This window comes from Geotrypetes seraphini, chromosome 18, assembly GCF_902459505.1.
Source record: "Geotrypetes seraphini chromosome 18, aGeoSer1.1, whole genome shotgun sequence".
NCBI lineage: Eukaryota > Metazoa > Chordata > Amphibia > Gymnophiona > Dermophiidae > Geotrypetes > Geotrypetes seraphini.
The window spans coordinates 46,734,284-46,749,055 of NC_047101.1; the positions used below are offsets into that span (position 1 = coordinate 46,734,284).

The following is a 14,772-nucleotide window of genomic DNA, read 5'->3' on the forward strand; positions in this document are numbered from 1 at the left end:
ATTACCTTCTTACAGCAGCTGTAAGAAGGTAATTTAGATTCGCGGCTACAGGGCAGGGAGGATTGTCGGACCGGGGCTGTTGTCGGTCGGTCGGGGAAGTGCCACAAAAGTAAGGAGACCTGGCCGGCTGTGCTGCACCCGGGGCGGTAGAGAAGGAGGGGGGAGAAGGACGCTGAAAGGCCATGGTGAAGACAGGAGGGGGGGAAGGACTCTGAAAGCACTTGAAGACAGAGGAGGGAGAAGGATGCTGAAAGCACATGGGGGAATACAAAGGGGTGGAGAAGGACGCTGAAAGGCCATGGGAAGGGCGGGGGGGGGAAGGACTCTGAAAGCACTTGTGGAAGACAGAGGGGGGAAGGACTCTGAAAGCACTTGTGGAAAACAGAGGGGGGAGAAGGATGCTGAAAGCACATGGGGAAGACAAAGGGGTGGAGAAGGACGCTGAAAGGCCATGGGGAAGACAGAGAGGGAGAAGGACGCTGAAAGGACATGGGGAAGATGGGGGGGAGAAGGACACTGAAAGGAAATGAGGAAGAGAGAGACGCTGGCAGGGAAGAGGACAGATGCCAGACTATGGGGGGAGCGGAGAGAAGAAGATGGGTGCCAGACCAATTTGGAAGGGGGAAGAAAGGGAGAGGCACAGTAACAGAGCAAATGGAAGATGCAGAAGGAAGAGAGACAGTGGATGGAAGGAATTGAATGAGAACATGAGGAAAGCAGAAACCAGGCAACAAAGGTAGGAAAAGAATTCTATTTCTTTTTTTTTTTTTTGCTTCAGGATAAAGTAGTATATTAGTTGTGTTGATAAAAATTTATAAACATTAGAGGCTCTGGTAGAAACCCGTTTACAAAGTATGTATTCTTCCCAATTAATATTTTCAAATTAATAAAGTCTTTTTGCTTATTTGTAAATGGGTTTCTACCAGAGCCTTTAATTCAGTAGCATAATTAAATGAAATAACTATTTCTGAAGTTTATAGGGACGGGCGGGGATGGAGGGGATTCCTCATGGGGACGGGTGGGGACGGAGGGGATTCCTCACGGGGACGGGTGGGGACGGAGGGATTCCTCACGGGGACGGGTGGGATTCCTCGCGGGGACGGGTGGGGACGGGTGGGACTTTGGCGGGGACGGGTGGGATTTCTGTCCCCGCGCAACTCTCTACAGCACACTGGGAAGGAGGAGAGGCACCAGCTGCATGCCTACAGGATGTGCCTCTCACGGTGAGAGGCACGTCCTGTAGGCAGGCAGCCGGCACCGGCTTCTCTCGGCCCTCTTCCCTGCTGGCACCACCCCATGTTTTTAACTAATTTTAAAGCTGTTGTAGATTGTATGTTCCTATTTTTGACATATTGCCTTGTTTAAATAAAATGTTTAAACTTAAAAAGATGTCTTTTGAAATCGAATCGAAATATTGATTCAGCAGGGTGAATCGAATGGAAATATTTTTCCCTGACTCGGGCAGCACTATTCTGGACTTCCAACAGTTGTTTTTGCAGCTGAAAGGGGACTTCACATTAGGGCCAGTAGCCAATCGTACCTACTTTCCTAGTGCAGATGAAGTGATGCTGAAGAACACATAGCACCGTAAGGTGGATGTCCTTCAAAGAACAGTTTGAAGCGCTGACTTTGGGTTTCAAAGCTGCAACAGCTGCCTCCACCATGGCACAAGCCTGTCCAATGACCTTACGGACTGGCTTCTTGAAATTGTGGGTTGCCTCCCCCTCCCCCCCCACCCCCAATGATTAAGGAGGGAGTAGATTGTGGCTGATGCTGTTTGACATCATCAGAGTCCCGAGTAAGGTTGCTGCTTGCTTATTTTACTTCTTGCCGAATGCTTTGGATCAGTTGGGCAGATGACTACCTCCAAGGCCACGCTCAGCAGACTACCCTTCATGGGACAGATACTTTTGGCAGAGGTGTGGACGACTTCATGGCCAGTGTGGTGGCTCGCTGTCTCAAATCCCTCTCAGGACAGCAAGAATGGTTGTTCAGTTTTTGTGCCTCTAGGAAAGTGGTTATCAACCTTGTCCTGGGGACCCCCCAGCCAGTTGGATTTTTAAGATATCCCTAATGAATATGCATGAGAGAGATTTGCATATAATGGAAGTGACAGGTATGCAAATCTCTCTTATGCATATTCATTAGGGATATCTTAAAAACACTGGCTGGGGGGTCCCCAGGACAGGGTTGAGAACGTCTCTAGGAGGTCCTGTCTCCTTGCCTCTGGTTACTCTTCTCAGAGGCTCTTCCAGGGGGTCCTGCAGTGGCTTGACCTCCATGTATCCATGATGATACCAGGGCGATGGCTGCTCCTTCTTGTGGTTAGCTGTCAGCTTTCTGGAGGAAATGGGAACATTATTAAAAAAAACCCAAAAAAAACCTAAATCCTATGCCCCTTATTTTTTTGGCCCCCTCCAGATCTGTTCCTAGTTTCTCCAGTTGGATGGCTGGACAAGGAGACCAGAGTCCAAGCAACCAGTGCAGCGACTCTTAGACATTCACACAGCAGTTATCTAAGAAGAATTAGGCTCAGGCAGATGTGTCCTTTTTCTACATCATGCCTGAGTAAGGCACAGAAGAGTGTAGGCCTATTCTGTACTTGGAAGTCAGATGAGGCCCACTTTCGCAGATTTACAGTCCATTCCACTCCGTTATAGCGGTGGTGGCTCTGGGGAAATTCATTGCCTTTCTGGCTTTAACTGAGGTGTATCTTTGTTGCCATCTTTCTGGAACTCTGGAAATGTCTTGGTTTCCACTTTCTACTGGAACCCTTCCGGTTTGTGGCACACTTTTTTCAGATTAGCCATGGTTTCCCTGCACCTTTGCTAGGGTGCTAGTGGCCCTCTTATGCAGGTTGGGCATATAAGTGCATCCTTTCCTGGGCGATTGGTTGATCAGAGTTTCTTCTCGGAAGGATGGCAAGCTTGTGATGTGGCAGGTGATCTAGATTCAGTCACCTTCAGCCAACTCCAAGCTTAGGTTACGCATACCGCAGGTTGAGAAACACTGAGCTAAAGTACGGAATCCTGTGTATATGTAAGAGAACGACAGATTAGGTTCTTACCTCAATCTGGGTTCTGTTAAGATACACAGAAGTCCGCTTTACCCTCCCTGTGTGGACTTTTGATTCACATGATTTCTGCCTCGAATGTTGCCAGATCTTGGGATCTTGTCTATAGCTCCTAGGATTAAGCAGATATGTTATAGGTACAGGGGGCTTCATATTCTCTTTCCCTTTGAAGGGTTCCCTAGCCCCTTCAGGGTTGCTCTTAGCTATTCATGTGCATGAATATTGTTCACTGTTTGTTTATTCTATTTCCTAAATTTCAGAGCAAAGCAGAATGTTGCTGGGGAAATTCTCTGTGCCTCTCCTTTTTTTTTCTTTCAGTGGCATTCAGTTTCTTTGGTATCAACTGAAGAGAGATGTTCTCCACTGTAGAAGGGAAGGAGTTCAAGATCTTAGTGATACTTTTCTGCAGTTTCGCAGAAAGTGGGCATAAAGTATGGACTCCTGTCTATCTTAACAGAATCCAGATTTAGGTCATCTAATCTGTTCAGCTCAAAATTTTTTTTTTTTTTTAGGAACCATGAAAAATCCTCCCCCCTTCCCTACCAGAAAGGGAGTATTTTGGCTGATTTAACTTATTTTATTTGGCTTTTAGTTTCAAACTGGTCAGCCTCCTGAGTTGTCACTGTCACACTTACTACTGCTAATATGGCTGCCGCTCTGAAAGTATATGTATGAAACTTAAATTGCTATGAGATTGATGTGCAAAAGATCGCATTTTAAAATCACAATTTCGTGTAATGGCTCATGAAAGTATGCCTTTAATTGTTCAGAATAACTCATACTTAGTAGCTGGGCAAATTAAACAATTTTTTTCTATCTGAAAGAATATGCACTTTTAGCCTCTGGTGTTATTTCCCCCTCCCCACCCGCCTTTAGTTCCAAAATTGTTGCACAGGTAATTGGGATAGGGCTGAGGTTTAAAATTCTAGACTTATTTTCTTACTCCGCTTTCTGTGTATAGATAATGGAATTGAAGTGGCGGTTGTGCTTCACCTTGCTGGTGCTTGGGTTGATAACTGTTCAAGCACACATGGATGAAGAAGATGACCATGACCATGATCATGATGCTGATGTGATCGATGAAGATGACTTGGAAGATGGTTTTGAGGAAACAGAAGATCCCAAAACTGAAGCCAGCACTCCTCCCGCGCCTCCAAAGGTATGATCTCTTTTTAATATGATGATTTCTTAGAGCATCTGATTCTGTATAATAAATGTAAATATGTTTAGCAACGTTAAAGGTATGCAGAATTGTTTTAAATCCTAGTTAGGCGTCAGGGATATACAGCTCAACTGCAAACCTAAAATTTTATAGTGTACAGTGGCAATACAAGGGCTGTTCAAAATGTATTATACCTTTTATTCATTAAAAAATACTCATATTCAGAAACAACAATCTTATACTAATCTCCTTCAAAGTAGTCCCCTTGGGCTGCCACACACTCCTTCCAACGATTCTGCCACTGTCGGAAGCAGCGCTGGAATGAATGCCTCTTGAGATTGCTCGCAACTGATCCATCGCATTCTGCATGATGTCTTCTCATGACTGAAATCTGGTCCCTTTCAGGGGCATTTTCAGCTGGGGAAAAGCCAGAAGTCAAATGGAGCCATTTCTGGAGAGTAGGGAGCCCGAGGAATCACAGGTGTTTGGCCAGGAAACTCTGTATCAAATGTGAAGAATGGGCAGGTGCGTTATCGTGATGGAGCTGCCAATTGCCCACTGCCCACAGGTCCGGCCGTTTGCGTCTCAGTGTTATGAAGGTGACGCAGAACCTCTTGGTAGTACCCCTTGGTGATTCACTTGGTCAATGACTATCTCATTTCGGGATGTTGAGGGCCTACCAGAACGTGCTTCACTCTCCACTGATGTGCAGCATCTCTGAAGCGGTTGTACCACTCCTTTATCTGTGTGGTGCCCATTGCTTCATCCCTGAAGGCCTGTTGAATCTTTCGGGTTGTTTCCACTTGGGAATCACCAAGCTTTACACACAATTTAATGCAGTAGTGTTGTTCAACTTTTATGTGCACCAAACCACACCTCCCTAACTTTATTTGTTTACGCAAGAAAAATTAAGGTCTGATACTTTTTGAGCAGTCCTTATATTATCCCAGGACAAGCAGGCAGCATATTCTTGACTGATGGGTGACGGCACCGACGGAGCCCCGGTACGGACAATTTTAGAGTGATTGCACTCTAAGAACTTGGAAAGTTCTGGTAGGCCGCACCGCGCACGCGCGAGTGTCTTCCCGCCCGACAGAGGCGCGCGGTCCCCAGTTTCTTAGTTTCCGCTGAGCTAAGAAGACGCGTTTCCTCAACGGCTGTTGAAGAAAATTTTTCGATCTTCCCGCTCGCGTAAACCTTTGTTTATATAAAGGTTTCTTTATTTCATTTCTTTCTTTTCTTTAAAAAAAAAAAAAAAAATAACTTAGTTGTTTTTCTTTTTCTTTTTCGTTTCGCCCCTGTTGCCACAATCGAAGCCTCGGCCTTCGATTTGGCAGAGACTGTCTTCACTTTCATGCCCCCTCAGCCCGGGTTTAAAAAGTGCCAGCGGTGCGCTCGGCCAATCTCACTGACAGACCCGCATAACTGGTGTCTGCAGTGTCTTGGTCCCGACCATCAAGCGTCCACTTGCACCCGCTGTGCAACTTTGAAAAAAAGAACACTTAAAAACCGCCAAATTCAGCAGCGGTTACTCTTCGGTGCCGAGATGTCCGATTCCACCGTACCGGCACCGACATCGGTCCAATCTCAATCGGCACCGACTTCATCGACACCGCGCGATACCGCGCCGGCGTCGCATCCAGCAGGTAAGCCGGCTAAGAAGCCTTCCCCGCTGGAGCGTCCTCCGGTCTCTACTGCAGTGAGCTCAATCCTGCCGACCTCGAGGCGCCCACGGAAGCGCTCCGCTCCGATTGAAGTTAGCCCCTCGACATCGGGTTCTTCATCGGAGTATCGAGCGGCACCCAAGGTACCGCAGAAGAAAAAAGAGGTACCGGTGCCTTCGCTGGACGAGCGTATTGCCGCCGTTCTGCAGGTACAGCTGAGAGAGCAACTCCAACAGCTACTGCCTGCTCTTTTACCCCAGAACCTTCCAGTTCCGGTACGGTCGGAGCCACCGGTACCGATAGTGGAACGCCCTCTTTTATCGGCATCCACTTTGTCGGTACCGGTTCTTACCACCTCATCGACTTCGATGCCGGTTTTAGCTCCAGAACCAAAATCTCATCACCAGGCGGTGCAAACCTCGGTACCAGCACAACAGGTTGCATCGCCTGGTACCGTATCCATGAGGTCGGGCAAGTCTACTCATAAAACCCGACACCTGGAACCCTCAACACCAGAGTCTCGGCACCGTGACTCTCAGGTTACGGATCCTGACTTATGGGGAGATTCTGAAGAGCCCTTTCTGTCTGAAGGTGAATGCTCTTCTGATGAGGAGGAACGGCTGGTTACAAATCCCTCTTCTCATCTGGATTCCACATCTTTTCCATCTTTCTTAAAGGAAATGTGTGAATCTTTGTCTATTCCCTTGGAGGCTGAGTCAAAGAAATCTAAGGCATTTCTTGATGCATTGGACTTTGACCAGCCTCCAAGGGAATTTCTTAAACTTCCTCTCCATGATATATTGAGAGAGACGTTTTATAAAAACCTTGAGACTCCCCTGACTGTCCCTGGAGCCCCTCGAAAGCTGGATTCCTTATACAGGGTGATACCTATTCCTGGGTTTGATAAACCCCAACTCCCGCATGAATCTCTTTTAGTTGAATCCACTTTAAAGAAGTCAGCGGGAGCTAATGTGTATGCCTCAGTCCCTCCTGGCAGAGAGGGAAAATCAATGGACAAATTTGGCAAGCGGTTATATCAAAACGCCATGCTAGCCAACAGATCAGGAAATTATGCTTTTCATTTCTCATTTTATTTGAAGCATTTAATCCAAACAATTTCTACTTTTGAGAAATATCTGCCTGATCGCAAAAAATCTTCTTTTAATGCCTGTACTTCCTCTCTTCTCCAGTTGAGGAAGTTTCTAGTAAGATCAATTTATGACACCTTTGAATTGACTTCTAGAGCCACGGCTATGTCAGTGGCTATGCGCAGGTTGGCATGGCTCAGGGTCTCAGAACTAGAGGTAAACCACCAAGACCGTCTGGCAAATGCACCTTGCTTAGGGGATGAGCTGTTTGGTGATTCCATGGATTACACCACACAGAAACTATCGGCGCATGAGACACGTTGGGATACTCTCCTAAAGAATAAGAAGAAGACTCCCCCTACTAGGCCTTTCCGACAACAATCGGCCTACCAACGCCGCTATGCTGCTCGCCCCTTGCCTCAGGCTACTCAACAGCCTAGACGTCAACGACAGCAACAACAACGTCAACCTCAGAGGCAGACGCAACAGCAACAGAAATCTCCACCACCTCAAAAGTCTACCCAACCCTTTTGACGTGTTTCTCCTGAGCTTAGCCAATATTACACCATCTGCCCATCTTCCCCAACTGATAGGAGGGCACCTGACCCATTATCTCAGCCGTTGGGAGATCATTACATCCGACCAATGGGTCCTCAACATCATCCGCCACGGCTACTCTCTCAACTTCCAGACTTATCCCGATCAAAGTCTGCCAAAAGAGTCTGCTTTGAACACTCATCAATCCTCTCTCCTGATACAAGAGGTTCAATCCCTCCTTCTTCTAAACGCCATAGAAGAAGTTCCTCTAGACCAGAAAGGACAGGGATTTTACTCCCGTTACTTTCTAGTTCCAAAGAAAACAGGAGATCTCAGGCCCATTTTAGATCTTCGAGATCTCAACAAATGCTTGGTCAAGGAGAAATTCAAGATGCTTTCTTTAGCAACTCTTTATCCTCCCTAGACCTCAAGGAGGCTTACACTCATATTCCCATCCATCTAGCCTCCAGACAGTATCTCCGCTTCATGATCAATCACTGTCATTACCAATACAAAGTTCTCCCCTTCGGACTTGCTTCATCTCCAAGAGTGTTCACCAAATGTCTGATTGTGGTGGCTGCTTTCCTTCGTTCACATCATCTGCAAGTTTTCCCTTACCTGGACGATTGGTTGATAAAGGCCAACTCTCCTCAAACAGTGCTACTGGCCACCAATCAAACCATATTGTTCTTACAGATTCTGGGGTTCGAGGTCAATTTTCCCAAATCTCATCTCATCCCCACTCAGAGACTTCAATTCATTGGAGCGGTGCTGGACACGATCCTCATGAGAGCATTCCTGCCGTCCAACCGGCTCCACACTCTTCAAGTCTTGTGTCAACAGGTTCTTCCTCAAAGTTCCAGTTCTGCCAAACAAATGATGATACTATTGGGACACATGGCTTCAACAGTGCATGTCACCCCTCTAGCACGTCTTCACCTGCGCACACCTCAATGGACCCTTGCTACCCAGTGGTCCCAAGCGACGGATCCTTGCTCACGTCACATATCTGTGACATCATCTCTTCGTCAGTTTCTACAATGGTGGTTGGTATCCTCAAATCTATCCAGAGGTCTTCTGTTCCATCTACCTCCTCATCAACTAGTCATCACAACCGATGCCTCCCCGTATGCTTGGGGAGCTCATTTGAACGAGTTCCAAACTCAAGGCCTTTGGACAGCCCAGGAAAAGAAGCATCACATCAATTTCCTGGAACTCAGAGCGATGTTTTATGCCCTCAAGGCTTTCCAACATCTTCTCTTCCCTCAAGTTCTTCTCCTGTGCACAGACAATCAGGTGGCGATGTACTACATCAACAAGCAAGGTGGAACGGGCTCTCGCCTCTTGTGCCAGGAAGCCCAGAAAATCTGGACTTGGGCCATACATCATCATCTATTCCTGAAAGCGATTTACATTCAGGGAGAAAAGAATTCCTTAGCAGACAAACTCAGCAGAATTCTCCAACCTCACGAGTGGACACTCGATCCTATAACTCTACAGTCCATCTTCGCTCAATGGGGCACTCCTCAGATAGACCTCTTTGCAGCTCCTCACAATCACCAGTTGCCCCTATTCTGCTCCAGACTCTACTCGCCTCACCGTCTGGCAGCGGATGCGTTTCTCCTAGATTGGTCAAATCTGTTCCTGTATGCAGAGAGGAGGTAGGAAGACCTTAGGAGAGAGACAGGAGGCAAAAGGCAGGGAATAAAGGCGATCCACAGCAGGGGCAGCGGCGAGAGTTAGCTCCGCCCACCCCCAAGCGTCAGCGAGGTCAGAGCCCGAACTCCCCCTTGAAAGGGGGCGGAGCCAACGGCGCCCAGCACACGCTGACCTGAACACCGGCTGAAAAGCAGGCAGAAGGCAGAGAGGAGGTAGGAAGACCTTAGGAGAGAGACAGGAGGCAAAAGGCAGGGAATAAAGGCGATCCACAGCAGGGGCAGCGGCGAGAGTTAGCTCCGCCCACCCCCAAGCGTCAGCGAGGTCAGAGCCCGAACTCCCCCTTGAAAGGGGGCGGAGCCAACGGCGCCCAGCCGTTCGGCGCGCGGCGAAGGACGAGTATCTACTATCAAGTATCTACTATCAAGGAGGACTGAACGGTAAAGAAGCGACAAACACAGAAGGTAAGGAAGAGACAGACGCCAAGGGAACAAACCCACACATACAATCAAGGTGAGGTAGAGCGGAGACAGCACACACAAAAGACACAGCAAGGCAAGCAACATAAGGAAGCAGCAGGCAAGGAACACAAGCACACACGAGGGAAGCAAGAAATGGAAGCCCAAGGAAGTCAGAAGGTGAGCTTTCCGGTCTTCTGTATCGGCTGCAATATGTATGACTACCTCCCTTCGGGGATCCAGGCATACATTTGCAATCGATGCATGGAGATGGATAGCTTGAAATGTCAGGTAAGACTATTGGAAGGAACAGTGATGGAACTCGAAGACAGAATACGAGCACAGGAGAAGATTCTAGTGGAGTACAGCCCAAACGACAAGGTCAAGGAACTAGAAATGTTCATAGAGGAAGCTCATCAGCACCGTGTAGAGATCCCAGGGCTGGAAAACTGTACTCAAGAAACCCATGTGAGGAGAGAAGACACCTATGCAAACACAGAAGAAACCGAAGACGAGGTAGGAGACAACCGCACACCAGGAGGAATAGTGAGAGCACAGGAAGACATCCCCCCACCCAAAGAACAGGAAACAATTTCAAGAGTATCAGTGGAGGAAGAAGACTGGCCCTACTCCAAGGACGTGGACCTACGCCCCCCAAGGAACTCCCGAATAAAGAAGATGGGGATCATCGTTGGCGACTCCATTATACGACATGTGGACAGCCACACCGCAGGAGGAAGAGAGGACAGAGTCGTCACCTGTCTGCCTGGAGCAAGAGTGAAGGATGTGACCAACAGGATCTCCAGGATCATAGATGGCGCAGGGGGAGAGGACACCGCTGTGCTTATCCACGTGGGAACAAATGATGTGAGCGGGCGGAAGTATGACAGGGAAGAGCTGAAGGGCCAGCTCCGCTCACTCGGAAGACAACTGAAGATCAGGGAGGTGAGGGTGGCCTTCTCTGAGATCCTCCCAGTACCAAGAGCGGATGGAAGGAGACAAGGGGAATTGCAAGTAATCAACGCCTGGATGAGACGATGGTGCGAAGAAGAAGGCTTCGACTTCGTGCGCAACTGGACGGCGTTCTGGGGAAAAAGCAAGTACTACAGAAGGGACGGACTACACCTCAACAAGGAAGGAGCACGAGTTTTGGCAGGCAACATGAAGAAGGCAATCGAGAAGGCTTTAAACTGAAAGATAGGGGAAAGCCGACAGTCGACCACCGGTCGATGGCACGGATAGCAGGATGCCCCGACGAAGAAGCCAAGGACTACTACTCCTACACAAGAGAAGACGACCCCACAGCCAATAAGGGAGAAAAAGCAGGAAGGGACAACTCAGACACAGGAGAGGACGACCACACAGCAAACAAGGGTGATAACACAGGAGCAGTAAAGGATACCGTATTTGAAACTATAGGGAAGGCCAAGAGTAGAAGGTCCAAAAAGGTAACACAAAGGGAATTTAGATGTATGTATACGAATGCTAGAAGTCTAGGTAACAAAATGGGGGAACTAGAGACAATAGCGAGACATGACATATTGGATATCATTGGCATAACAGAAACATGGTGGAATGAAGAAAACAAATGGGACACAGTACTACAGGGATACAAACTGTATAGAAGAGATCGAGTAGGGCAGAAAGGTGGAGGTATTGCTCTATATGTTAAGGAGGGAATAGATTCTGTTGAAATGGTTACAACAGAAATGAAAGAGAAGCTTGAGTCACTCTGGATCAAAATTCCTGGTCAATATGGTGCAGATACGAAAATTGGCCTTTACTATCGTCCCCCAGGACAGGCGGAGGAAACTGACTCAGAAATGATGGAGGAAATCAAACAAGAATGCAAGACGGGCAATGTAATTATATTGGGAGACTTCAATTTCCCAGGGATAGACTGGAAACTAGCAACCTCCAACTGCGGCAAGGAGGCCAAGTTCCTGGAGGTGCTAGGGGATTGCTTCCTGGAACAAATGGTAAAAGAGCCGACAAGAGGTAACGCCACCTTGGACTTGGTCCTAAATGGCCTCACGGGACCGATAACAGAAGTGGAAGTCGTGGTTCCACTGGGAACGAGTGATCACAATGTAATCAACTTTAAACTTGACATCGGGAAAGGGAAACATGCCAAAACCTTAACCACCACCTTAAACTTTAAAAAGGGTAAATACGATCGCATGAGGGCCATGGTAGAAAAACGACTAGAGAAGATGGTGGACAAACTTGAAACGGTAGATCAGGCATGGTCCCTACTGAAAAATACTATCACAGAAGCACAAGATCTCTACATTCCGAGGATTTCCAAAGATCGGAGAACAAAGAGCAAAAGAGAACCGGCATGGCTTACCATACAGGTGAAGGAAGCCATAAAAGAAAAGAAGGACTCTTTCAAAAAATGGAAATGCATAAAGACAACCGAAGCCTGGAACAAACATAAAGATGATCAGAAGAAATGTCACAAGGCGGTGAGGGATGCCAAACAGGATTATGAGGAAAAAATAGCCCAGGAGGCCAAAAACTTCAAGCCCTTCTTTAGATACGTGAAAGGGAAAAAACCTGCAAAAGAGGCAGTGGGACCCCTGGACGACCAGGGAAGAAAAGGGTACATCAAGGAAGATAAACAAATCGCAGACAAACTAAATTCCTTCTTTGCGTCTGTCTTTACGAAGGAAGACACCTCAACAATACCTGAAGCAGAGAAAGTGTTTCCAGGAGAAATAGAGAACAGCCTCACCACAGTTGAAGTGGACTTAGACCAGATATACTATCAGATCGACAAACTTAAAAGTGACAAATCCCCTGGACCGGATGGAATTCACCCGAGAGTCTTAAAGGAATTGAAGGTTGAAATCGGAGAGTTATTGCACAAACTTGCAAACCTGACAATCAGAACTGGACAGATACCGGACGACTGGAGGATAGCGAACGTCACGCCAATTTTCAAAAAAGGATCGAGAGGGGAACCGGGCAACTATAGGCCTGTGAGTCTTACGTCGGTCCCCGGCAAGATGGTTGAAGCACTGATCAAGGATAGCATAGTCCGGCACTTGGACGCACACGACTTGATGAAACCCAGTCAACATGGATTCAGGAAAGGGAAATCATGTTTGACGAATTTACTCCAATTTTTTGAGACGGTAAACGAGCAAATTGATAGTGGGAAGCCAGTGGACATAATATACTTGGACTTCCAGAAAGCGTTCGACAAAGTTCCACACGAAAGACTTCTCAGGAAACTACAAAGCCATGGCATAGAGGGAGATATACAAAGATGGATAGGCAAATGGCTGGAAAACCGAAAGCAGAGAGTGGGCATAAATGGGAAGTTCTCCGACTGGGAGAAAGTGAGTAACCTGCTATGAATGGCTGTAGCACCGCAGAAAAATGCCGCTTTCTATGTTGGATAAGATTCGTCTTATTTCTAAGCTAAGGGGGGACAGGTTCAGGACTAATGTCAGGAAGTTCTGCTTCACTCAGAGAGTGGTTTGACACCTGGAATGCCCTCCCAGAGGAGATTATTGCGGAATCGACCGTCCTAGGCTTCAAGAGCAAACTAGATGCATATCTCCTTAAGAGAGGCATATAAAGATATGGTGGACTATAAATTACGCCAGGTGTACACCTGGCGGGGCCTCCGCGTGTGCGGATCGCCGGACTTGATGGACCGAAGGTCTGATCCGGAGATGGCAGTTCTTATGTTCTTATGTTCTTATGTTCTCCTCTCCCTCTCATGTTGAGGACTTTGTTCAAGCTCAAGAGGGAACAAGCCACCATGATTCTGATTGCTCCGAGGTGGCCCAGGCAACATTGGTTCTCCCTTCTACTTCAACTCAGTTCCAGGGAACCTTTTCTTCTTCCACTGTTTCCTTCTCTGCTTACACAGCATCAGGAGACCCTTCTACATCCCAACCTCCAGTCTCTGCACCTGACAGCTTGGTATCTCTCGGGCTGACTTCTCATGATACACTTTTGTCTCAGCCTGTTCGTTCAATTCTGAATGCCTCCAGGAAGCCGGCCACTCTGCAATGTTACCATCAGAAGTGGACACGTTTTTCTTCCTGGTGTCTTCTTCATCATCATGATCCCACTTCCCTTGCAGTGGAGACCTTGTTGGACTATCTTCTTTCGTTGTCAGACTCTGGTCTCAAATCCACTTCAATCAGAGTCCACCTCAGTGCTATTGCGACTTTTCATGAGCCAGTCCATGGAAAAATCCTCTCAGCTCATCCCTTGGTGTCCAGGTTCATGCGGGGTCTTTTTAATGTGAAACCACCTCTTAAAGCCCCTCCTGTTATCTGGGATCTCAATGTAGTTCTTTCCGCTTTAATGAAGCCTCCATTTGAACCCTTGGCTACAGCTTCTTTCAAGTTCCTCACTTGGAAGGTACTTTTCCTTATTGCTCTTACCTCTGCCAGGAGGGTCAGTGAGCTACATGCTCTAGTTGCGGATCCACCTTTTACAATCTTCCATCATGACAAGGTGGTTCTGCGTACACATCCAAAGTTTCTCCCTAAGGTTGTCTCTGAATTTCATCTCAACCAATCCATTGTTCTGCCTGTCTTCTTTCCGAAACCTCACTCACATTCTGGAGAACAGGCTCTACATACTTTGGACTGTAAGAGGGCTCTAGCTTACTATTTAGAGCGTACTAAGCCCCACAGATCAGCTCCCCAGCTCTTTCTGTCCTTTGATCCAAATAAATTGGGACGTCCTGTTTCTAAACGTACGTTGTCTAATTGGCTGGCAGCGTGCATTTCATTCTGTTATGCTCAGACCGGACTGACACTGGAAGGTTCTGTCACGGCCCATAGAGTCCGGGCTATGGCAGCATCTGTAGCTTTCCTCCGTTCTACCCCTATTGAGGAAATCTGCAAGGCTGCTACTTGGTCCTCAGTTCATACTTTTACATCTCATTATTGTCTGGATGCTTTTTCCAGACGGGATGGACACTTCGGCCAATCTGTTTTGCAAAATTTGTTTTCCTAATGGCCAACCTTCCCTCCATCCCTCTTTTTGTTAGCTTGGAAGTCACCCATCAGTCAAGAATATGTTGCCTGCTTGTCCTGGGATAAAGCACAGTTACTTACCGTAACAGGTGTTATCCAGGGACAGCAGGCAGATATTCTTGCGT

At 47.4% G+C, this 14,772-nt stretch overlaps 1 protein-coding gene across 1 annotated transcript in view; it reads left to right on the forward strand.

Moving 5' to 3' along the window:
* The window catches only part of CANX (calnexin), a 280,620-nt gene that overhangs the window by 46,010 nt on the left and 219,838 nt on the right, over window positions 1-14,772 (forward strand). Inside the window, 1 exon segment of the mRNA XM_033927187.1 lies at window positions 4,035-4,232. Within this exon segment, the coding sequence (XP_033783078.1) occupies window positions 4,035-4,232 (198 nt within the window).